This window comes from Canis lupus, chromosome 9, assembly GCF_011100685.1.
Source record: "Canis lupus familiaris isolate Mischka breed German Shepherd chromosome 9, alternate assembly UU_Cfam_GSD_1.0, whole genome shotgun sequence".
Lineage (NCBI taxonomy): Eukaryota > Metazoa > Chordata > Mammalia > Carnivora > Canidae > Canis > Canis lupus.
In genome coordinates this window covers 55,165,420-55,190,571 of record NC_049230.1, presented here as the reverse complement: position 1 = coordinate 55,190,571, position 25,152 = coordinate 55,165,420, and the positions used below count along the sequence as shown (strand labels likewise).

The 25,152-nt window shown below is 48.4% G+C and overlaps 2 protein-coding genes and 1 pseudogene across 22 annotated transcripts in view; 2 read left to right on the top strand and 1 right to left on the bottom strand.

Annotated features, from left to right (window-relative positions):
- Positions 1–1,344: 1,344 nt before the first annotated feature.
- LOC491316 (midkine) lies at positions 1,345–1,917 on the bottom strand. Its single transcript, XM_038546177.1, is given in 3 exon segments — positions 1,345–1,691; positions 1,694–1,820; positions 1,822–1,917. Coding segments are annotated over 3 exon segments (429 nt in total). The 3' UTR covers positions 1,345–1,485.
- A 4,181-nt stretch (positions 1,918–6,098) lies between these two features.
- The window catches only part of ODF2 (outer dense fiber of sperm tails 2), a 35,871-nt gene continuing 16,817 nt past the window's right edge, over positions 6,099–25,152 (top strand). Inside the window, exons 1-9 of one of the 21 annotated variants that reach the window (XM_038549179.1) lie at positions 6,196–6,218; positions 7,935–8,170; positions 9,481–9,571; positions 10,462–10,578; positions 10,859–10,984; positions 17,667–17,837; positions 18,762–18,922; positions 19,736–19,865; positions 20,503–20,634. In XM_038549179.1, coding sequence (XP_038405107.1) covers positions 8,139–8,170; positions 9,481–9,571; positions 10,462–10,578; positions 10,859–10,984; positions 17,667–17,837; positions 18,762–18,922; positions 19,736–19,865; positions 20,503–20,634 — 960 coding nt within the window. In that variant the 5' untranslated portion in view covers positions 6,196–6,218; positions 7,935–8,138. Of the gene's footprint in view, positions 6,219–6,678; positions 6,858–7,103; positions 7,207–7,719; positions 7,739–7,934; positions 8,171–9,480; positions 9,572–10,424; positions 10,579–10,858; positions 10,985–17,666; positions 17,838–18,761; positions 18,923–19,735; positions 19,866–20,502; positions 20,635–25,152 lie in introns of those variants that run through there. The other 20 variants (XM_038549177.1, XM_038549178.1, XM_038549180.1 and 17 more) reach the window with 20 other exon arrangements.
- LOC119873510 lies at positions 21,752–21,855 on the top strand (annotated as a pseudogene).

Sequence of the window (25,152 nt, the reverse complement as noted above, 5' to 3'; positions counted from 1 at the left end):
CAAAGACAGACACTCAACCACTGAGCCACCCAGGTGCCCCTATTATTACATCTTTATTTTTTTTATTTTAATTTTTTTATTACATCTTTAAACTGAATATGAGCACTCTGTTATGGGTTGAATTGTGTCCCCCAAAAGTTCATATGTTGAAGTCCGAACTCCTAGCCCCCCAGAATATGACCTTATTTGGAAATAGGGTCATTATACATATAAGTAGTAAAGATAGGTCATATCAGAGTAGAGTAGGCCTCTAATTCAGTATAACTGGTGTCCTAAAAAGGGGAAAGTTGGCTCCAGACATGCACACAGGGAGAATGTCCCATCTGGATGGGAGTTCTGCTACCGAGGAACCTACCAGAAGCCAGCAGAGAGGCTCAGGACAGATCCTTCCCTAGTGCCTTTAGAGGGAGCTGTGCCTTACAGATCTCAGATGTCTCGCCTCAAAATTGTCAGACAGTACATTTCTGTTGTTCAGGTCACTCAGTTTGTTGTATTTTGTTATAGCAGCCTTAGCAAACAGATATGCATCACATATCCCCTTTTGAAAATACAGTTCACAATTAGAATTTTTTTCAAAAGTACCACAGAGAATATACAAGAGGGACCTAAGAAACACCCTCTACCAGAAACTTGCATTCTTTTCTCTATGAATTTCATTTTTTAAAAAAGATTTATTTTTTTTTTTATTTATTTATGATAGACATAGAGAGAGAGAGACAGAGACACAGGCAGAAGGAGAAGCAGGCTCCATGCCTGGAGCCCGACATGGGACTCGATCGCGGGACTCGATCCTGGGACTTGATCCCGGGACTCCAGGATTGGCCCTGGGCCAAAGGCAGGCATGAAACCACTGAGACACCCAGGGATCCTCTATGAATTTCATTTTTTAAAAGATTTTACTTGTTTATTTGAGAGAGAGCGCACAAGCAGGAGGGAGAGGTACAGGGGGAGGGAGAAGCAGACTCCCTCCTGAGCAAGGAGCCTGATGGACATGGGACTTGATCCTAGGATTCTGAGATGGTGACCTGAGCCAAAGGCAGATACTTAACTGACTGAGCCACCCAGCACTCCTTCTCTAAGAATTTATCTATCTATCTATCTATCTATCTATCTATCTATCTATCTATCTATCATCTATCTATCTATCTAATCTTTCTTCTTTTTTTTTTATATTAAAGGAAAAGCTTTTATTGGGAAAAACAAAAATCGACAGTTTATTTATTTCTTAGTAATGGCATCTTTGTGGGGAAGAACAAAAGGGGGTACCTGGAATCACATCCCTCTGGGGCAGGAGGCTCAAGCTGTCCACAATCCCCTGTCCCTCCCCGTCGGGGACACGTGGGGGTGCTGGTGGAGGAATGAAAGGGAAGAAGCAGGGTATGATTGATAAAGCTAAGGAGGAGACAAAAGGCACTGGTAGTTAGATCCTGGGCCTGCGGGAGGGAGGGCACCGGCCCCGGGCTCCTGGGCATCCAGACCTGGCTGCTAGTCCTTTCCCTTCCCTTTCTTGGCTTTGGCCTTGGCTTTGGTCTTGGGGGTGCAGGGCTTGGTCGCGCGGATGGTCTCCTGGCACTGGGCATTGTACCGCGCCTTCTTGAGGGTGCCTTGGCGGGCTTTGGTGCCCGAGCCCCTGTCACACGCCCCCCAGTTCTCAAACTCGTACTTGCAGTCCGCTCCGAACTCCTTCTTCAGTTGCAAGGCACCCGGCACCGGATGCGCTGGGTCTGGGCCCCGCGGGTACCCTCGCGGAAACCCACGCCGCAGTCCTTGCTGCTGGGGGTGCAGGGCCCCCAGGTCCACTCCGCGCACTCGCTCCCCGGGGCCGCCCTTTGTCACTTTGTCTTTCTTTTTGGCCACCGCGGCGGGGAGCGCCAGCAGGGTGGGGAGGGCGAGGAGGAGGAAGCCTCGGAGCTGCATCTCGCTCGCTGCCCGCGGTGCTGCGCTCCCTCCCGCGCCGGGCCCTAATCTTTCTTTTTTTAAAGATTTTATTCATTTATTCATGAGAGATGCACAGAGAGAGGCAGAGACATAAGCAGAAGGAAAAGCAGGCTCCCTGCTGGGAACCTGATGTGGGGTCACGACCTGAGATGCTCAACCACTGAGCCACCCAGGTACCCCTTCCCTATGAATTTCTAGATAGATTTCTCCCCAGCCTCCCAAACACTTGCACAAGCCTTGCACTTTACAGTTTACAACCTCAACCTGTTTTTTCTGCCAATACCTCATGATTATCTTCAGCAAGTTTGTAATCTGTTAATTTTTTCCTGACAATAAACATATTGCTTTGCAAAAATTCTTACACATTATCGGGATGCCTGGCTGGCTCTGTCAGTAGAGCATGCAAATCTTGATCTTGGGGTTGTATGTTCAAGCCCCATGTTAGGTATAGAGATTAGGGTGTTTTTTTTTTTTGTTTTGTTTTGTTTTTAAGATTTTTATTTATTCAAGAGACAGAGAGAGAGGCAGAGACACAGGCAGGGAGAGAAGCAGGCTCCACGCAGGGAGCCTGATGTGGGACTCGATCTCGGGATTCCAGGATCATGACCTGAGCCAAAGGTAGATGCTCAATCACTGAGCCACCCAAGTGTCCCAAAAGATTTTAAGTAATTACCCACAATATAGGGCTTAAAATTACAACCCTGAGATTAAGAGCTGCATGCTTTACCAATTGAGCCAACCATGGGCCCCTATTTTTAATTTTTTAAGGAACCTCTACACTGTTTTCTATAGTGGCTGCACCAATTTACTTTCCCAGGAACAGTGTATGAAGTTTCCTTTTTTCTCACACCCTCACCAACACTTATTTCTTGTCTTTTTGGTAACTACGTCCTGACATATGTGACATCTCATTGAGGTTTTGAGATTTTGTTTGTTTGTTTGTTTGTTTATTGTGAGTCAAGGTGGGCAAGGTAGGGTGGTGGTAGGAAGGGCAGAGGGAGAAAATCCCAAGCTGACTGCACTGGGTGCCGAGCGATGAGCCACCCAGGCACCCCTCACTAATATTTTAATTTACATTTCCCTGATGATGAGTGATGTTGAGCATCTTTTCATGTGTTTGTGGGCCATATGTATGTCTTCTTTGGGAAAATGTCTATTTAGATCCTCTGCCTATCTTTTAATTCACTTATTTTGATTTTTTGGTGTTGAATGGTATGAGTTCTTTATATTTTTGGATATTAACCCCTCATTGGGTATATCATTTGCAAATATCTTTTCACATTCAGAGTTTGTCTTTTTTTTTTTTAAGATTTATTTATTTATTCATGAAAGACAGAGACAGAAAGAGGCAGAGACATAGGCAGAGGGAGAAGCAAGGCTCCTCACAGGGAGCCTGATGTGGGACTCAATCCTGGGACTCCAGGATCACGCCCTGGGCCGAAGGCAGGCGCTAAACCTCTGAGCCACCCAGGGATCCCCTAGTTTGTCTTTTTTTGTTGTTGTTGTTAGTGTCTTCTCTCTCTCTCTCTCTCTCTCTTTTGTTTTCCACTGTGCAAAAGCTTTTTTATTTTGGAGTAGTTCCAAGAGTTAATTTTTACCTGTGTTTCCCCTGCTTGGGAGACATATTGAGAAAAATGTTGCTGAGACTGATGTCAAAGGAACCACTGATTGTTTTCTTCTGACTACTCTATTTGTAACTGCACTGTGCTACTCATCCTTGCACCAGCCTCTAGAGAGAAATAATATACATAGGGTGTGCACTGTACAAATGCATATTGTGTATTACTAATTGGCTCTTGCTCCAACCCCAATAAGACTTCCTGAGCCATGAGGAGCCCTTTTTTTTTTGCCTGGGCTACAAGCAAGCCCAAGGGACACCTCTTTCGCCTTTCCCTGAGTTTCTCAACCTCTTGAGAAGGTAAGGAGGGGTCAGTCTAAAGACAACTGAGGGGGAAAAAAGGCTGAAAGGAAATTCCTCTTTAATGTCTAAATATTTGCCTACTTCCTTATGTTAAAATTCATTCCTAGGGGAGCCTGATGGTTCAGTTGGTACAGCACATGACTCTTGATCTTGGGGTCGTGAATTTTTTATTTTATTTTTTGGGGGGGAGGATTGTGACTTTGAGCTTTACTCTTACACATTGAGTGTAGAGATTGCTTCAAAATAAAATCTTTAAAAAAATTATATATACACATACCCACATATATATAAACAACTGGTCTAAGAAGTTATTGGTCTTTAAGATTTTCTTTTCTATTTATGTGTTTTTTCATTATTTTCTAAGATTCTTTTTTTTTTTAACATTTTATTTATTCATGAGAGACAGAGAGAGGCAGAGACATAGGAAGAGGGAGAAGCAGGCTCCCCACAATGAGGCTGATGTGGGACTCGATCCCACATCCCAGGATCATGCCCTGAGCTGAGCAGATGCTCCACTGCTAAGCCACCCAGGCATCCCAAAGATTTATCAAAATATAATGTCCAGTTGTTCTGTCAAAAGATTATCTCAAAAAATTTTAAAGATTTTATTTATTTATTCATGAGACACACACACACAGAGGCAGAGACACAGGCAGAGGGAGAAGCAGGCTCTATGCAGGGAGCCTAATGTGGGACTCAATCCTGGGACTCCAGGATCACGCCGTGGGCTGAAGGCAGATACTTAACCGCTGAGCCACCCAGGCATCCCATACATCAATTTTTTAAAAAAGATTTTATTTGAGAGAGAGTGTATAAGTAGGGGGAGCTGAAGAGGGAGAGGGAGCAGTTCTCTGCAGAGCAGGGAGCCACATGTAGGGCTCGATCCCAAGATCCTGGGATCATGACCTGAGCCCAAGACAGATGCCTAACTGGCTGAGACACCCAGGCGCCCCAGATTACATCAATTTTTAATCCTACCAGCAACAGTGAGACTGCTTTTTCCCCAATGTTCTTGTCAGTGCTGGGCATTGCTCTTTTAAAAAAGCGGCCAATCCTAGCCAGGCTCAAAGTGGTTTGCATTCAGAAGATATCATCCAGCAATCCAAAATAATATCAAAATAACTCAAGTTCTTTTCTTGCATTTCTCAAGGGATAGATACCCAGACCACTGCGATCCTTTAAAATAGTCCCCTTTTCTTCTCCATCCCATATCTTCCACACACTGCAAGTGTCCCTTCGGCCACCTCACCCTCTCCTATTTTCTGAAGAACTTTTCCTGCTTCTTCCTGTCACCCAGCACTATGTGTGTGTGTGTGTGTGTGTGTGTGTGTGTGTGTGTGTTGACCTCTCAATTCTGTCCATTCACACATTCTCCATCAAAAATCCCCAAAGAACTGCACTGGCAGGCAATGACCCTCTTCAGATGGTGAAGAGAGGACAAAACTACATAGGCAAAATCCTTTGTGGGTGGGTGGGGCAAAGCCTTAGCCCTGTTATCTGGTCAGGTCAGAGAGATTTGCGGTGGGCTCCTCAGAGACTAGGTAGTGTGTGTTGGTCTAGTGCCTCTGGAACTGGGTTTAGCACATAGTAGGAACTTAATATTGGTTCAATGGATGTGGGAGTACTGAGAAATGATCAGTTCTGTGCTGGGAGTAGCAAGACATGTTTCCGCAGGTATTTAACCTGGGTGTGGCAGCAAGAAGGTTACCTTGAGCAGCAAGAAGGATATCTCTTCCTTTGAAGGGAGAATTAAAGGATGGGAGAAGTTAAAGCTGAGGGTGACTAGGGAGAAGGTAGAGGGAATTCTACTTGATGGCTTTTTTTTTTTTTTTTTTTTCTCTATGAAAAAGGAGAGTTGGAATATGGTAAGAGGCAGAGGTCTGGAGAAGCCACTTGGGGAGACGGATGGAGGGACAAGTGGAACAATTCTAAGTGGTGGTGAGGGCTCAGGTGAAGGTGGAGGCAATGATGTGTGGGTATCATCCTTGCAGAACCTCAGGGAGAAAATGAACGGACGGGGAAGGCCCTCTAACACGGGGGAATGGATGTGGTGAGCCTTAGCCGATGAAAGCGAAGCCAGAAAAGCAGGCACTATGTGGAGGGGGTAGTGGGTGGGAAGCTGGAATTTGAGATTTCACGTGGACCAGTTGTGTGGCCCTGTGGGTACATGGCTGAGGCGCAGGGGAGGGTCATGGACACGAGGACGCCGAGGGATTGGGGCCAGGTTGGCCTGAGGATGTTAAAAGCGCCCAGAATCCAGGGCGGCGCGGGGAGCAGCCACGTGACAGCCCCCCTTGATTGGTCGACAGAGAAGCATAGTTGAGAAGATGGCGGCCCAGCGAGAACCTCATCAAAGTAGGTCTGTAACCCACGGCGGCACCCGGGGTGCTGGGGGGCGGTGAGGGGCGGGACAAGGAGGCGCTGTGGAAGAGGGAGAGTGTGCGTGAGGTGTCGGCAGGGCTGGATTTCCAGAAGCAGCGCGTAGCTCCAGCCACACATGGGTTCCTTGTCCCCCCGCCTGAAACCCAGGTTCCTAACACGCATCAGCGGGCCCAGGATAGAGTCTTAGCGCTCCTTCGAGTTAGGGAACTCGAGGAGAACCACGATCGGGTAAAAATGGCGCAGGGTCAGCGGGGCCTTGAACGGCGGGGCGAGCCGAGGCCAGGCCCTCCGGTGGCGTCGCGCGTCTCCACGGCGACGGGACGCGTGGCCTGGGCGTGGGCGGGGCTGTGGGCGGGGCTCCGGGCGGGGCGGGGCGGGGCGTCTCTGTGACGCCGGGGGCCGGGCCTAAATGGCGAAACCCGAGAGGCTCCCGGGGGGGTTTGAACTGGCCAATGGGCGAGCTGCCGACCGGGTGTCGGAAAAGGAGGCGGAAGCGGGGAGGAGTCGCCGCGGGAGCCGGACTGCATCCGCCGCGGCGTCTCCATGGCACGACCCCGGCCTCCGACTTCAACGACTTCATAAGGAGACGTTTCTGGGCGCAGCCGTGTCGCTCCTGGTGAGAGGCCGCCGGCAGGCGGGACCCCGGGCGCTCCGGGCGCTCTGCGGCCACCGGCGGGCCCGGTCCCCACGGGCGGCACGGCCCCCGCCGGCCCCGGCCCCCGGCCCCCGCCGCCCCCGCCGCCCCCGGCCCCCGCCTCCAGCTCCGGGCGCGCTCGTCCGGCTCCCGTCGGAATGTGGCCCCTGCCCCGCCCCCCGGCGCGGGCCTCCTCCTGCTCGGGCTAACGGGCGGGCCGGCCCCTCCCCCTGACCTGGCCTCCGGCCGGACTCGACTCACTCCTCTGCCGCCCCCCGGCCGGGCCTCACCCTCTCTCTATGGGCAGCACCTGGCTTCCTCCTGCCCGCTGGTGGGTGGTCGTCCCTCCTCCCCGCCGACCAGACTGGCCCCGCGGCCCCCGCCCGCCGGTGGGCGTCGCCCCGGCCGCGTCTCCCTCGCTGCGGCCCTCGGCCGGGCAGTTGCTGCCCCACCCCGCGGCCGACCCGGGCAGCGGGATCACCCGTCCGGGGGCCTCACCGGGGCGAGGGGGGTGCCCCCCGCCCGCGCACCACCCCGCGGCCGACCCGCTCCAGCTCGGACCCTGGATCCCAGCGGCCGCCGGCTGCTGCGCCTGGGAGGATTTTCCCGCAGCGGTCGGGGGTACCCAGTGTACCCAGCTGCGGCCGCGCCCCTTCCCCTTGCAGCCGCCGCCCCTCCCGCCTTCAAATACTCCTGGTCCTCTCCGGGTTTCTGTTCTCCCGGGAACGCCCCTCTCCTAGGAGACTGTTGCCCCGGCCCCGCCCCGAATATCCCTCCAGCTCCCTGCGCTGGGTTCGGCCCTTTAGGGCCCACTTGGGGGCCTAGCTGTGCCCGCCCTCCAAGCTCGCCTGCCAGCACCTCAGGTTTTCCCTCTGGCGGCCCACCCACCTTCGCTCCTGGGCGGGGCCTGGGCGTGGTGGTCCTTGCCCCCGAAGTTCGCTCTCCGCCCTCCCCGGGGAGGGGAGCTCCCTCTGTGCTCCCCACCCACCCACCGGCCACCAACCCGCCGGCCCGGCCCGCATGTCGCTCAGCCTCTCCTATCTCCCTCCACTTTGGCAGGACAGTTGCTGTGCGACTTGGACAGTAGAGGAGCACCTCCCAAGTTTTCATCCAACTGCCACCCCCAAAGCTTCCACCCTCCTCCCCTCAGAGAGGACGTTTGATGCCGGGCCCCTGAGATTCTCATTGACAAGCCCCTCTGGGTCCCCCTGAGCAGAGCCTGCTGACCCAATTGCCCACCTTTGCGGCTTTGATGCCTAAGCCATGTCTGCCTCATCCTCAGGCGGCTCCCCCAGGTACTGCCAATGTGGGGGGCGCCTCTGCAGAAGGGCAGGGAAAGGTGGCCAGGGACCCCCAGGCCAGGCTCTCTGGAGGCTTCTCATTTCAGGTTCCCCATTCTGTGTATTGAAGGTCTGGATCAAAACGTTGAAGTCATTTTTTAAAGGGAAGGAGGAAGAAAGTTTTCACTGGCAATCCCAGCCCTCCCTCCCCAGGTCCTTTTTGAAAGGAAGCTACATGTAAATAAATAACCCCAATGTAGGAGGTGGAGGTGGCAGTTAACAAGGTGTTAATGCAGTCCAGGTGATTTGATGGCAAGCCCACAAGGGGAGACAGATTTCCCAGATCTGTTGGCTTTTAAGTGAGGGGCCAGGGAACAAAAACAAAAAACCTGTCTACTCAGACTTGGTATTCCTCACCTAAAATGATGAGTAGGGAGCAGTAAATATATTTTTTCATCAAAGTGTGATACACCTACAGCAGGATGCATGCGAAAGTGCTCGAGCATTTTTATTTAGGTTGCATTTTTAGGTTGCGTTATTCTCCCCTAAGGATTTGTGGAGAGGGTGAAGTCCTATCTGGAGGGTGTCTGGAGGTAGCGGGATGGATCAAATGAATTTTCCAAGTCCCTTTCCATCATGGAATTCTTGGATGCTTTGCTGCCAAACGTTGGAGATTAAACTTTTGCTGTATTTGCAAATCTGGTGATGGGGGCTATTTATGTATGAATGTGATGAATTACACATAGTATTTAAAAAAAAAAAAAAAACTCTCCAAAACAAAAATAACCCTGCTTCCCAGGATTTTAAAGGGTAGCAAGTAGAATATTTGGGGACATAGTAACTTTCCATCATCTGACTTGAAGATTTGACTATTAATTTTATGAATTTGAGTCATAGGGACTTTGTTCCTGGGCCTGCTGCTCTTTTTATGTCTGTCACAGAGCATTTCTCCAGGGCCACCTCTGCTCCAGGTGCAGTCCTGGGCACTTTCACACTTGGCCAAACTAATACCTTGCCTGTTGCTCCCCTGCTGCCTGCTTTTTTGTCACCTGACAGACCAGATGACTGCTAGGCTTTTCAGCAAAAGGTCACAATACGTGTGATGCGACGGCAGAGGTTAAGAGGCCAGCTCTGCGAATGCCCATCACCCCCTGTTTCCATCCCCCTGCTGGGCACACCATGTGTGTTCGGTGGCCCAGTAAAGGGAGCCAAGTGATTCCAGACTGGTTCTCCTAGCCGTGAACTTGTGTGTAATTTCGGGAGATCTAAGAAATAGAAGAGCCCTAGTTTTCTGCTTATAATCTGGTTCTTGTGCCTGGGTGCAGGTTTCCATCGTGTGGGAAGAACGGAGTAACAAGTCTCACGCAGAAAAAGGTCTTGAGGACACCTTGTGGCGCACCCAGTGTGACTGTGACGGTAGGTGACGTGCACACGGAGCAGCCCTCCGGTCTGTGGCCCCACCAGAAATGCTTTTGTACACCTTTTCCAGGGGTTGCCTTTCCCTGCTGGCACCGCTGTGGCCCAGTGCTCTGCTAGGTGCTTTCGTGCATATCCTGCTGATTGTTTTTTTTTGTTTTGTTTTTATTTTGTTTTTTGCCTGCGGTACGGCTGCTGGGTGTGAGGAAGTTGTCTTAACCTAATTCTTTCAAATTCCAGAAGTCCTGAGAACACATTTTCCCAAAAAAAGAAGACGATAAAAGTAAAAGAACGGGGAGGGTATAGTTGCAGATGGTGGGCAAGGGCTGTGTAGCTGGGGTTCTGCCCTGCTTGTACTCTCTTCTGAATCTCTACAACCTTCTTATCTCAGTGCTTCCTTTAGCTGTCCGTTTTCCCCATCTTTTACCTGCCTACTGCCTGATTTAGTCTGCACTCTAACCATTTTGTGTGTCTCCTATGCTAATCTGCATGCCCAGCTCAGATTCTGGGGCAGAAGGATTCCTCTGCTTTCCAGCTGTGCTCACTAAATCTCCAGAGGAGCTATGCCTTCCAGCAGGCTGGGAAGGAGAGTCAGCTCTGAGGACCCTGGGGCTTGGGTTCAGGCTCTTTGGTGGAACCCGCAGGTCTTGCAGACCCCTCTCTTGAGCAGACCTAGATCTTCCAGGTAGTCTTCGGCTGGGATCTCTACGGGCATCTGCTGAATGGCACTGCTGCCTTGATTCCTGCCTGCATGCCCATAGTTGGTAGCTGTCCTGCTCGCTTGGTGGCTAGGCTTTCAGTGGCCCCCAGAGGCTGTGAGCTCTGTTTTTCATGCCAGTTTACTCATCCACAGATCAACCTTTTTTGTGTTATCCTTCCCTGCCTGCCAGAAGCGAACCATGAAGGACCGCTCTTCAACTCCCCCCTTACATGTTCATGTGGATGAAAACACTCCCGTCCACGTCCACATAAAAAAACTCCCGAAACCATCAGCAACCAACAGCCAGGTAGGAGCATGCCGGTCGGGCGAGGTGAAGGCTGTGGAGCAGGGTGACACTGCCCAGCACGGCCTCCTCGTGCTTCAAACTCCAAAGGTTTGGGAGACAAATGTACTTGCTTTCAGTGGTCAGCTGCCTGGTTGGAAGGCAGGCAGCACTGTCATCCAGAAATGGCAGCAGTAGCCTTAGTCAGAAGAGACTCCCCTGCAGAGTTGGAAGTGGATGCCACCGGAGTGAGACCACGGCCAGCTGTGTGGGGAAGTGACCCTGGGTTTGTCCCTTTCCACAGAAATCTCATAAGCGCGGAATGAAAGGGGACACCGTGAATGTGCGGCGGAGTGTCCGGGTGAAAACCAAGGTACCTTGGATGCCCCCTGGAAAATCATCCGCCCGGCATGTGGGATGCAAGTGGGAGGTAGGCTCATTCTTGTTCAGGCTTTTCTTCTCGGACTGGTCAGGTTCTAGCAGGCCTCAAACTCGGTATGATTCAGGGTCGGCTGTAGCTCTTAGAGACGTCCCAGTAGGTCCTGTTTACTGAGTGTCTGACTCAACCCTGGAAGTACGCGAATGTTTTTGAGTCCTTACAACACTGTGATGTGGTGGTTCTTGCTCTCCTCACGGACAGATGAGGAAACCAAGGTTCAGAGAGATGAAGTCCTAGAGAAAGTAGCAGATTTGGAGTCAGGGCTGAGGGAGGCCTCATTCTAGAGGATGTACCCTTGGCCTCTGATCTGTATGTGCGGAGCCACATGTCTTTTCCCATGTAACTGTGATAGTATCTGAAGCGTAACCAAACAGATATAGACCAGGTGCATATCTAAGAAAACACCACCTCTTTTGAGGTAGTCCCTGTAAGAGATGTCATCAAAACCACTTTTGGAATTAATCTCTTGCCTTCCATATTAGTAGTCAAAGTGCCAAGAGAATAACTGTCCTTTTTTTTTTAGCTATGCCTCAACATGTTTTGCTTGTCTATCCATCCATCCATCCATCCATGCAGTGATTCTTGTAGCTTATGTTTCTAGAGACTTGTGCCAGATGCTGCCAGGCGCTGGGGTGACAGCTACAGACTGGCAGGTGTACCTTCCTTAGGCTTACCTTCTAGTCAATTACAATGAGAAACCTTAGCGATGAGACAAGACGTTTTGGCTGCATTTTAGACAAAGATCTCATTATCGGGACAAGTAAAAAGGACCTGAGGCTGCTTTGAGATGATGATGCCTGGTCCATTCCAAAACATTCAGTCTTTTGCCGATAGTTGATTACTTTTAAAATTAGAAATAAAAAATAAAATTACTCTGAAGTCCTACTTCACAAGTGTGACTCCCTGATTTACCAGTTTTACCTAAGAGACAAAGGGAGTACGGGGTATTCTAGGGAATAAGTGAAAAGTGTTCTGACCAGTGTGTGTGTGTGTGTGTATGTGTGTGTGTGTGTGTGTACGGACACAGTACTACACACACACACACACACATATATATGTGTATACACGTACATATATATATATAAATACATATAAAAGATTGGAATTAAAATGCTGTCTTCCATTTTTCACATGTACCTCCCTAATAATCACTGAAATGTAAATGAAAAATAGCTGTATTTTATTTTTTATTTTTTTATTTAATTTTTTAAATGATTTTATTTATTCACGAGAGACAGAGAGAGAGAGAGAGAGAGAGAGGCAGAGACACAGGCAGAGGGAGAAGCAGGCTCCGTGCAGGGAGCCTGATGTGGGACTCGATCCCGGGTTCCCAGGATCACGTCCTGGGCTAAAGGTGATGCTAAACTGCTGAGCCACCCGAGCTGCCCAAAAAACAGCTATATTTTGGAAACAAACATAAGCCCTAATTTTTGTTGAATGAATGTAATTGGAAAGCTCATTGGTATCTCCTGTTGGCAAGCATATGAAAAATCAGCAAACCTTATTAGACTGGAGAGGATGGTGAAACCATTTAATGGCTCTAGAGCATTTATCTAAACATTGATGCTATAGTTGTTTTTAAATTTTTTTTTTTCAGATTTTTAAATGTTCAAGTCATCTCTATACCCCACTTGGGGTTTGAGCACACAACCCCTGAGATCAAAAGTTATATGTTTCCCTGACCAAACCAGCCAGGCACCCAGGGATGCTATCATTTTATGTGTAGGAATTGATTCTGTAGGGTGTTTTTTGTTTGTTTGTTTTTAAGATTTTATTTATTCATGAGAGACACAGAGAGAGAGAGAAAGGCAGAGACACAGGCAGAGGGAGAAGCAGGCTCCATGCAGGGAGTTTGATGCGGGACCCAATCCCAGGACCCCAGGATCACGCCCTGGGCCAAAGGCAGACACTACTAAACTGCTGAGCCACCCAGGGATCCCTGATTCTGTAGTTTTTTTTTTTTTTTTAATTTTTATTTATTTATGATAGTCACAGAGAGAGAGAGAGGCAGAGACATAGGCAGAGGGAGAAGCAGGCTCCATGCACCGGGAGCCCGACGTGGGATTCGATCCCGGGTCTCCAGGATCGCGCCCTGAGCCAAAGGCAGGCGCTAAACTGCTGCGCCGCCCAGGGATCCCTGATTCTGTAGTTTTATACTTAGGAAATTATCCTTAAAAAACCACAGAAGAGTACAGGGATCATGTATAAAGATATTTGTAAGAGAGAAAAACTGGAAAAACCCAAATGTTTATTAGGAGGGTACTGGTGAATTATGATACATCCATACAATGTACATCTATACAACCAAAGGTAGATATTTATATATGATAATGAAGCACGGAGCCACACATCATGTAGAGTTTGGCCCTATTTGTGCAAAAAAGAACATCTGTGGGGCATTTGGCTGGCATAGTCTGAAGAGCATGCTACTCTTAATCGTGGAGTTATTATGAGTTTGGGCATAGAAATTACTTCAAAAAAAGAAAAAAGAAATAAAATAAAAAGGACATCTGTATCTATGTGTATATACATGTGTTTGTTTATGCATAACACTTTCTGGAAAGATATACAAGAAGTAATAAGTAGTGATTACTTCTAGGGTGTAGGGGGCTTTAATGATTTATTTTTTTATGGTCTGCTTGAATTTCATTAAAGCAAGCATACAATTAAAAATGCTTTTGAGGGGCACTTGGCTGGCTCAGTTGGTGGAGTGCGTGACTCTTGATCTTGGGGTCTTAAATTCACGCTCCACATTAGTGGTAGAGATTACATTAAAAAATCTTTAAAAAATATGCTTTTTAAAAAAACAGAAAAGACTTAGTAGCTTTGAAGTATACATTGAAGATACCACTATGGAAATTGATGTCCCTGTTGACCTAGGTTGCTAGGAGCTGTGGTACCCCTTGGAAAGCTCAATGTCCACTTTCAGTCCTGGAGCCACATAATTCTAGAAATGGAGGAGCCCAGAGAAGTGACTTATTTCTCAAATAGCAGCTGTATTTCATTCTGCCCTCTTAAGCCAGTGCCTTTCCCTCTTCTCAGTGGTGTTTTATGTTTCTGGGAAAAGGCTACGCTGGCCCTTTCCATTTTGGACAAGGGAGAGAGACCCTACAAGGAGGAAATATTGAGTGAGCTGGACATGGACCCCAGAAGCTGCTATGTACATGTGGAGATTCTTGTTTGATTTATTTTTTATTTTTTATTTTTTATTTTATTTTTTAATTTTTTTTAAATTTATTTATGATAGTCACACAGAGAGAGAGAGAGAGAGAGGCAGAGACACAGGCAGAGGGAGAAGCAGGCTCCATGCACCGGGAGCCTGACGTGGGATTCGATCCCGGGTCTCCAGGATCGCACCCTGGGCCAAAGGCAGGCGCCAAACCGCTGCGCCACCCAGGGATCCCTGATTTTTTTTTTTTTAAGATTTTTATTTATTTGTTCATGAGAGACACAGAAAGAGAGAGGCAGAGACACAGGCAGAAGGAGAAGCAGGCTCCATGCAGTGAGCCTGATGTGGGACACGAACCCGGGAATCCGGGATCATGCCCTGAGCCAAAGGCAGCCGCCCAACCTCCGAGCCACTCAGGCATCCCTCTTGTTTGATTTTTTAAAACCCCTTCTGGTATAGAAGATTGATCATCGTGGGGAGAAAAGAGATCTGGGATTTTTCTCTACCCTATTATTATTATTATATTTTTAAAAGATTTTATTTATTTATTCATGATATACATAGAGAGAGGCAGAGACACAGGAGGAGGGAGAAGCAGGCTCCATACTAGAAGCCCGACGGGGGACTCGATCCCGGGACTCCAGGATCATGCCCTGGGCCAAAGGCAGGCACTGAACTGCTGAGCCACCCAGGGATCCCCCTCTCTACCCTATTATTAAAAGTGATCTAGGGCAGCCCAGATGGCTCAGCGGTTTAGTGCTGCCTTCAGCCCAAGGCCATCCTGGAGACCTGGGATCGAGTCCCGTGTCAGGCTCCCTGCGTGGAGCCTACTTCTCCCTCTGCCTGTGTCTCTGCCTCTCTCTCTCTCTCTCTCTCTCTGTCTCTCATGAATAAATAAATAAAAAAATCTTTAAAAAAAAATAAAAGTGATCTATTTTTATTATGGAATGTTGAAAATACAGACAAGTAGACCATCACCTGTAACGTTACCACTCTAATGTGGCTGCTATTAAGTTTCAAAAACTTTTTATGAAAAGCTAGGAAAATACACACATAAAAAGTGTATTGCTTGATTGATGAATATTTATTTATTTATTTATTTATTGTTTAGAAGATTTTATTTATTCATGAGAGACACAGAGAGAGAGAGAGATGCAGAGACACAGGCAGAGGGAGAAGCAGGCTCCATGCTATGCAAGGAGCCTGATGTGGGACTTGATCCCCGGTCTCCAGGATCACACCTTGAGCTGCAGGCGGTGCTAAACCGCTGCGCCACCAGGGCTGCCCGATTGATGAATATTTATAAACAGAATACACCTGTGTAACTACTACCTCACTTAAGAAACCCCATCATCACCAGCTTCCCCAGAAGCTCCCCTCTGGGGAGGCAGGCGCTCAACCACTGAGCTACCCAAGTGCTCCCCTGATGGCTATCATTGCCACTCCCCAGGGGAACCACCCTCCTGAAACTGCTAATATTTTGGTATATTTAGTGTCACACTTTTTCCTATGCATAGTTTTGGGTTTTCAAATATTGTCATCATACTATATTTTGTTCTATTATCATCCTTTTAAATATTGCAAACTTTTTGTCTTAAAAAAGTAGTGTATAGTTACTGTTGAAAAATTAGAAAATCCAAACCACAAGGAAGAAAGTAAAAGACACCCGTCATCCCATCACTCTGAGAAGAGCTCTGGAACTTCTAGGTGGAAGCCTACCTGATCTTTTCTTGTGAAGAGACTCCTTATTTTGATTTTTGTAACAATGGGATCATATTTTACTTATTGTATTCTTTTTAAATTTTATTTATTTATTTTTCATCATATTCTTTTAAAATATATTTGGCTATATTTACACTGCATGTTATTTTTTTAAGGCAGTATTCCATTGTGTATTTGTACTGTGATGTATTTATTTATTTTTAAGATTTTATTTATTTGAGAGAGAGCAAGCATGAGCAGGGGAGAGAGGCAGAGGAAAAGGGAGAAGCAAACTCCCCACTGAGCAGGGTGTCCAATGTGGGACTTGATCCCAGGACCCTGGGATCATGACCTGAGCCCAGGTAGACACTTAACTGACAGCTACCCAGATGACCCTGTACTATGATGTATTTAACTAATACTATCTTGTCATCTGTATCTATCCTTGCCTTGGTTTTAAATATTCATTCATATTCGTAGGTATTCTTGATAAGTCTGTAGAAATAGAATTGCCAGGACGAAGGGCACATGCAGTTTTAAAATCGTACCCTGTATGTCCTACTTGTTTGGCATGAGAGTTACTCTTTTACTGAATACTTCTTTTATTCTTCTTCCCCTGGAAACTGGAAGGTTTTTTAAGCTTAAAAGGAGCACAGAACTGTACGGAAAGTGAGAAATAGCAATTACTTAATGCAACAGAATAGACTGAGTCATGTTCAACATATCAAAAACCCATGGAAACCCTGGCTCCCAGGCTGTGTTAACTTTCTATCTGGAATCTTACAAGCAAAGTGTTATACAGCTTTCCATAAACTTTTCATTGGAGCACATGCATTTTATTTAAAAAATGTATTTTTATGTTGATATATTTAAATATATTCCAGACCTCATACCCTTTGATCCCTAAATTGTTCAGGATGCATTTCTAATATTTTTCTATTTTTTTAAGATTTAAAAAAAATATTTATTTATTTATGATAGACATAGAGAGAGAGGCAGAGACACAGGAGGAGGGAGAAGCAGGCCCATGCCGGGAGCCTGACGTGGGACTCGATCCTGGGACTCCAGGATCGCGCCCTGGGCCAAAGGCAGACGCTAAACCGCTGAGCCACCCAGGGATCCCCTAAGATTATTTATTTATTTATTCATGAGAGACACACACAGAGAGGCAGAGACACAGGCAGAGGGAGAAGCAGGCTCCACGCAGGGAGTCCAATGCAGGACTCAGTCCTGGGACCCCAGGATCATGCCCTGAGCCAAAGGCAACCACTCAACTGCTGAGCCACCCAGGCGTCCTATTTCTAATATTTTTCTATATGACCAAAATAACAGTGATTAGTCCTAAAAACTTTATTATTATATATCTGCTCCATGTTCAAATTTACCCACTTGTCCCTAAAATACCTTTTATAGCAGATTTGTGTTACTTTCAACTATCCACTGTCATGCATTCATATTCATTTCAAAGACTTTTGACACATTTCCCTTCTACCCTTGGTATAGGAAAATATCTATTGCCCAAACCTTTGCCAACTTGGGGTATTATTACTACTTTTGCCCGTCTGTTCTATCCTTTATTTTAAAATTGACACTGAAATACAGGCTTATTTCTTGGTAGAGAATCTTGAGATGGGGAAGGTAATATTTCATCAAGAGGGCCCGATGTGCTGTCCGTCCTGGGTCCCTGTGGTTGGCCCTCAGCGGTTTAGTTCTTCCTGTCTCCAGCGGACAAGCAGGTATGCTGGAACCAAAGCTTGTGGCCTTGCCTCATGAATTCACATGTCTCTCCCTCCTCTGCATCAGAATCCACCTCATTGTCTGGAGATCACGCCACCATCTTCAGAAAAGCTGGTCTCGGTGATGCGGTTAAGTGACCTCTCCACAGAAGATGACGACTCGGGTCACTGTAAAATGAACCGTTATGATAAGAAGATTGACAGTCTAATGAATGCGGTTGGTTGTCTCAAGTCTGAGGTGAGGGAGGTGGGGGGCTGGAATAGCTAGTGCCCTGAGGATGTGATGGACCACCCAGCTCAGTTCCTGGTGGAGTGCTTCCTTCAGGCTGCCGCCTGTGGGTCCTCCCATCCTTCTCAGCAGCCTCCTGGGGCTTTAGATGCCTCTGAGGAGGTACCCTGGGCAACCCGGGCTCCCTCTACAGGGAGCACCTAGCCCGGACCTGGCCTGACCCCTCCTGGTGCTCTGTATGGATGCCCTGGTCTGACATGTCACAACAATAAATGAAACTGGTGGTGGTATTGTCCCCATTTTGGAGATGAAGTGGCTGGGACACTGGGACCTCTGTTTCCCATTTGACATAATAGTTTAGAAGGAGAACAAAGTCCTAAAGAGGTGGAGAAAGTTTGTCCTCAGTTAGCGGGCTGTGTCTTTGGACAGGATCTAACAATGGTATTAGAAACAACCTGGAAGTCCGTGGCCCCAGCCGGGAGTGTGGCAGAGCTGGCTTGAAATCCAGGTCTTGACTGCTAATGTGGCCTGTTTCTTTAATTCCTCACCCTGCATTTGGGGCTACCAGGCCCACCTGGAGAACCTAGGGCTGGCTGCCTGGCCACAGCACTTTTCTCCAAAGCCCGCAGAACGCAGGCCTTTTTGTGACCCCTCTCCTGTGGTGTGCCAGCCGAAACATGGTTTGTATCCTGGCTCTGGCCCCAAGTCACTTAGGCTCTCAGTACTCGGTTTTCTCAGTAACAAGGAAATGAGATGAATGGTGTCTGCCCCTCATCTCTGTGATGATTAACTCCGATTGTGCCCAACAGGACCTAAATACCTATGTATCTGGTCAATCAGAGGTGCCCTTATCTGGTCCAAAGCAATGCACCTAGCAATGCGGCAGAGGAGGAGCCTCCCCTCAGTGGCCCCTGCCTGCGTGCTCCTGCACAGGTCAAGATGCAGAAGGGTGAGCGCCAGATGGCCAAAAGATTCCTGGAGGAGCGAAAGGAAGAGCTGGAGGAGGTGGCCCACGAGCTGGCCGAGACTGAGCATGAGAACACAGTGCTAAGGCACAACATCGAGCGCATCAAGGAGGAGAAGGACTTCACCATGTAAGGTGGCCCTGCCCCGGAGGATGTTCCCACTGGCCTGCCCCTGTCCCAGGCTCTGGAAATGGAGGCAGGCCCAGGCACTGTCCCCCAGTCACAGCGTGGCCCAGACTCGCAGCCGTTCAACGTCGCAAGCTAGTTACTTGTTGGCGCTCGTGATTTACGCTGGGTGTTGCGGGGGAGGGGACAAGGACCCCACAGGGTACAGTGGGGGTGGGGAAGCCTTTCTTGAAAAAGCGACATTTAAGGAAAGCCCTGCAGGATGGTCAGGAGATAGCTGGGAGTCCCAGGGAAGGAGGCATTCAGGGATCTCCCTTGAAGGTCCCAGGGAAGCAGTTTGCGACTGAAGGATGGAAAGCAGGCCAGTGCCAGGAGAGGGGTGGGCAGAGGGCAGGGGGGCCGTGGAGGCTGGCAAGGGCCACTCTCAGAGGTCGCTTTGTGAAGTTTGCATTGAGCAGCCGGGGAAGGGTTTTCAAAGCCAAGAGTGGTGGGGCCAGATTGCGCTCCAGTGTGAAGAGCAGATGAGATGGATCAAAAGCAGATCTGAAGGTGATGGGTACGAGGCTGGGGCGATGGCAAGGGACAGGGGTAATGCTAGTGGCCGAGAGGCCAGCAAGGCCACGGATGGCATAACGTTACCCGAGGTGAAGGCCCTGCTCTGGTGCCCAGGTAGCCCTCTAGGAGCCATCCCTCCCCCTCCCCCACTGTTCCCTGACCAGGAGATGAGCCTCGAAGGGCATTGTGAGGCGAGCTTCAGAGCTCTGGGTGGGCCGGGGCCTGGGAGAGCTCACAGAGCACTATTCTCTCTGGCCCCAGGCTTCAGAAGAAACACCTCCAGCAGGAGAAGGAGTGCCTCATGTCCAAGCTGGTAGAGGCTGAAATGGATGGAGCTGCTGCTGCCAAGCAAGTCATGGCTTTGAAGGATACTATCGGGAAGCTGAAGACGGTAGGTGGTGGGCAGAACCACCCAGCCTGGGACTGGGCCCGGGGGTGGGCAAATTGCAAGCTGGGGAGGGGTCTTTACGCAGTCATCAGGCTGACTTTATGACATCTCTGGGCCAGGGGAGGGCACACTGAACTCCTCAGCCTCCCACCCCCACTCTCACTTCTGGGGCCTGATCCTCGAGGATGACCCCTAGTGGCCAGGGTGTCTGAGGAGACCTCATCATGGGTCTCCTGGGATCATAGTGAGTCAAGGCTTAAGTCTTGATTCCTGCAAGTGTCAGGCACAGTTTGATTCCTGCAAGTATTGGCCACCAGGTGTTGTCCTCCTCCACTTCCTCCAGGAAGCCTGCCTCACTGTACTTGCCCACACAGAGCTCCCCAGCCCTTCCCCCACTTGCTGCTCTCAGCCCACCCAGCTCCTGCCCCCATCCTTCCAGGTCCTACCTCCTCCAGGAAGCCTGCCCTCGACTGCTCTGGCCCTGTTAACACGGCCCAGGGTTTCTTACCCTGGCTTCCTGGCACCTGTGCCTCTTAAGAGGGGCCTCCCTCCACTGCCTCCTCCTTTCTCCCCCTTCCCCCACCCCACCGTCTCTCCCCTTCTCCCCCTATATCCTGTAAGACTGTTTGCTGTCTTCCAGGAGAAACAAATGACCTGCACGGACATCAACACCTTGACGAGGCAGAAGGAACTTCTCCTGCAGAAGCTGAGCACATTTGAAGAGACCAACCGCACCCTCCGAGACCTGCTGCGGGAACAGCACTGCAAAGAGGTGAGTGAGCTCCTAGCTCCTGGCCACAGCTGCCTGCCCTCCCTCCCTCCCTCTGAACCCCTGCAGCACCACAGGCCCGTCCACTTGGAACCTCGGGACTTCATCTGTGATAAGAAAGTGCGCTCCGCACCTACATTGCGAGGGCCATGGGAATATGTGCCACAGTCTTCCCGGGAAGTGCTGGACACCCAGCACATGGGTGCTGCTGTGGTCATTGAAGCTGGAGCTGATGGCATCAGGAGTTGCTGAGGTGTCAGGGAGGCGCCGGGCCCTTGGTTCAGGGCTAGGGGACACCAGCTGTAGGGTTGCACTTGGTGTTCTTTAAAGATGGTTCCTAACAATATTCCATATTAGGAAATGATTCTGGAAAAACTGTTGGGTATCAACAGCTGTCTCCCTGTTGGGTTCAAACAAAAGAGGAACTGTAGTATGGTTTGGTTGTTTTTTGTTTTTATTTTTGTTTTTTATTATTTTTTAAAGATTTTATTTATTTATTCATGATATATATATATATATATATATATATAGAGAGAGAGAGAGAGAGAGAGGCAGAGACACAAGCAGAGGGAGAAGCAGGCTCCATGACGGGAGCCCGACGCAGGACTCGATCCCGGGACTCCAGGATCGCGCCTTGGGTCAAAGACAGGCGCTAAACCGCTGAGTCACCCAGGGATCCCCCATTTTTAAAAAATATTTTATTTGTTTATTCATGAGAGACACAGAAAGAGAGGCAGACACATAGGCAGAGGGAGAAGCAGGCTCCATGCAGGTAGCCCCATATGGAACTCGATCCCATGACTCCCGGATCACACTGTGAGCCAAAGGCAGATGCTCAATAGCTGAGCCACCCAGGCATCCCGGTTTTGTTTTTGTTTTAAGATTTTATTTATTTATTAGAGAGATTGACACTGAGAGAGAGATTGTGCAGGGCAGAAGGAGAGAGAAAAACAGACTCCCCACTGACCAGGGAGCCTGATACAGGGCTTGATCCCAGGATCATGACCCAAGCTGAAGGCAGAGGCTTCACCAACTGAGCCACCCAGGTGCCCCAGTTTATTTTACTTTTTTAGTATTATCAGCTTCTGGTTTGGATTTTTAAAAATTATTTAATATTTTAATTGTTTCTTGGCCTTTTGCCTAAGCTCAAGTGTAGTATCTGTTCTTATCAGTTTAATTATTAATAATTAATTAATTAATTTTGAAGTGGGCTCTATACCCAGTTTGGGGCTTGAACTCACAACTCTGAGATTAAGTCGCATGTTCCACTGACTGAGCCACCCACGGACCCCCCAGAAATTAGTATTTAAAATAAGTAAGATGTGGGGCACCTGGGTGCCCCACTTGGTTAAATGTCTGCCTTCGGCTCAGGTCATGGTCTCAGGACCCTGGGGTTGAGCCCTGTGTCAGGCTCCCTACTCAGCATGGAGTCTGCTTCTCCCTGTCCCTCTGACCTTCCCCCACTGCTTGTGCTCTTGCTCTCTCTCAAGTGAACAAAAAAATATTTTAAAAATAAGAGTAATATAAAGTGGTGTGGTCACTGGCTGGCTTTCTTAACAAAATCTTATCCATGTAGTTAAATCCTCCTTGTGTTGTCTCCTTTGGTGATAAGCTTATCAGAGGGATCCTTTATCTCCAATCTTATCATTTTTATTATTTACATATACATCCTTGAGTAACAGATAGTATTATTTAGCCTGCTTCCAAATCTTACATAAATAATTTTGTTCCACATGTATTCTTCAGAGTTTTCTTTTTGCCCTCAATATTTTTTTAAAAGATCTATTTATTTATTTATTTGAGAGAGGGAGCAGGGGAGGGGCAGAAGGAGAGGGAGAGAGTGAAAATCTCAAGTGGACTCCACACTGAGTGTGGAGCCCGACACTGGGCTCGATCTCTTGACCCTGAGATCATGACCTGAGCCAAAACCAAGAGTTGCACACTTAACCCACTGAGCCCCCCAGGCACCCCCACTCAGTACCCTCAGTATTTTTGAGATTTATCCATTTTTATCCCCAAGGACTAAGGTAGTTCATTTTCACTGCTGTGTTGTATTTTAAGATGATACCGCAATTTATCCTTTCTTCAGTTGATGGAGAAATATTCTCTATTTGCTGTTATAAGCAGTGTTATTTTGGGCATTCATGTACAGTGTCCTGGTGTACCCGAGAGTTCCTAGAGTATATTTCTTTCATTTTTATTAGTTACAGCTAAATTATTCTCTTAAAATTAATAATATCTTTATTTAATGTCTGGCTCAATGTTCTTGGGTGGGCAATTTTATCGTCTCTGGGCCTCAGTTTTCCCACCTGTAAAAGGAGAATATCATCTTCCACATGGCATCATGTGAGTACAGATGAGGGAGTGGCACACTGCCTGGCACATGATAGGTGCTTGGTAAGTGGTAGGTGCTGTTGCTGTTTGTCCTGGGACTGGGACCCCCAGGAAACCTTTTTCTACCCTGTTTTTTCCTTTCTGACTTCTTAGCATCTACTGTCCTCGGATCCCAGAATCTCTCATTGGAGATGAAGGGTCAGCCAGCAGGGAGGACTTCCCACCCACAGCAGATGCTCCCTGTTCAGTCCAGACTCTCGTCTCTTCCTGCCCATGTCCACTTGGGAGGGGAGCCCCCTCGCCTCAATCTCAGTGCTTGCTAGGGAGGCTCAGTGGATGGGAGTTTGCCCTGGCTGTGGAGTCAGTTGGCTTAGGGCCCACCTCTGCCATTTCCAGTTGGTGATCTCACACAGCTCACCTCACTTCTCCCAGCCTCCATCTCTTCTGTAGAATGGGTGTGGTGCATGGCTCCTTAAAATGGGGGATTTGGTGAGACTGTTTGTGTGGTGTCCAGAAGTTCAGAAGACATGGCATAAAGGGTAGTGAGAGCAGCATCAGTCCTAAGCTTTCATCCTGTGTTCTGTGCCTCTTCCTGTTGTTGGAGAAACCACGATGCTGGCTTGTCTCCTCTCCCAGTCCTGTCCTGGCTTGTGAAGGGAACCTGTGAGCCTGGGAAGAAAAGGGAGGGCAAGCCCCCCTCTAGAGAAGACTAGAGAAGGTTCACAGACACGGTCTACTGGGAAGATGGGTATGAGTAGACATTTGGGGGAAGAGGGAAGTCAGTGACTGATAAACATATGAATAATTAGAAAAATGCAAGCTAAAACAGCAGGAGTCCTGCTGGCAAAGACTAGCCTGCTGCCCAGGGCCCTCCTGTCCTGCCTGTGGCAATGCAAATCTGTGCAGGCACTTTGTAGGTCATTTCAGCTCACAAACCTGGCCCAGGCATTCCTCCTCTTGGTATCAACCCTAAAGAGACACTGTACATGCCTGTCCATTGCTACAGTGTTTGCAGTTGTGCAACCTGGGAACAGCCTCATCACCCGGAGGTTATGCATAGGGAGAGGTTAAAAATGCAATGGCATGTTAGAGAGAAGGCATTTAGGGATTACTGGTGGCTGGAGGAGGGGGACATGGAGATTGCTTTAACAGTTACAGGCTTTCCTTTGGGATGTTGAAAATGTTCTGGAACGAGCGAGTAGTGATGGTTGCACAATATTGTGAATGTACTATATGCCACTGAGATTTACACTTAAAAATGGTTCAAATGGCAAGATTTATGTTCTGCTTTTTTTTTTTTAAATGATTTTATTTATTTATTTGAGAAAAAGAGAGAGAGAGACAGAAAGAGAGAGAGAGAGAGAGAAAGAAAGAAAACATGCAAGCACAGGGGGGCAGCGAGGAGGACAGAGGGAGAGGCAGACTCAGGTAAGCAGGGAGCCCCATACCAGGATCCTGGGATCATGACCTGGGCCAAAGGCAGATACTTAACTGACTCAGCCTTCCAGGTACCCCTGGCAAGGTTTATGTTATGAATGTTTTACCACAATTTAAAACATTAATAATGTAATATGCCAAAAACCATTGAGTTGTGCATAGTATCCGAATTTTTATCTCAATAAAGCTGTTTGTTTTTTAAAGATTCTTATTTAGGGCAGCCCCGGTGGCGCAGCGGTTTAGCACCGCCTGCAGCCCAGGGCATGATCCTGGAGACCCGGGATCGAGTCCCACGTCAGGCTCTCTGTGTGGTGCCTGCTTCTCCCTCTGCCTGTGTCTCTGCCTCTCTCTCTCTCTGTCTCTATGAATAAATAAAATAAAATCTTTAAAAAAAATAAAAATAAAGATTCTTATTTATTTATTTGGGAGAGAGATAGAACATGAGGGAGAGGGAGAAACAGATTTCCCACTGAGAAGGGAGTCCTATGTGGGGCTCTATCTCAGAACCCAGAGATCATGACCTGAACCAAAGGCAGACACTTAACCGACTGAGCCACCTGGGGCCCTTGTTTGTTTGTTTGTTTGTTTGTTTTTTAGATTTTATTTATTTGAGAGAGAACATAAGCAGGGGGGAGAGGCAGAAGGAGAGGGAGAAGCAGACTCCCCGCTGAGCAGGAAGCCTGCCTTGGGTCTCCATCCCAGGACCCTGAGATCATGACCTGAGCTGAATGCAGACGCTTAACTGACTGA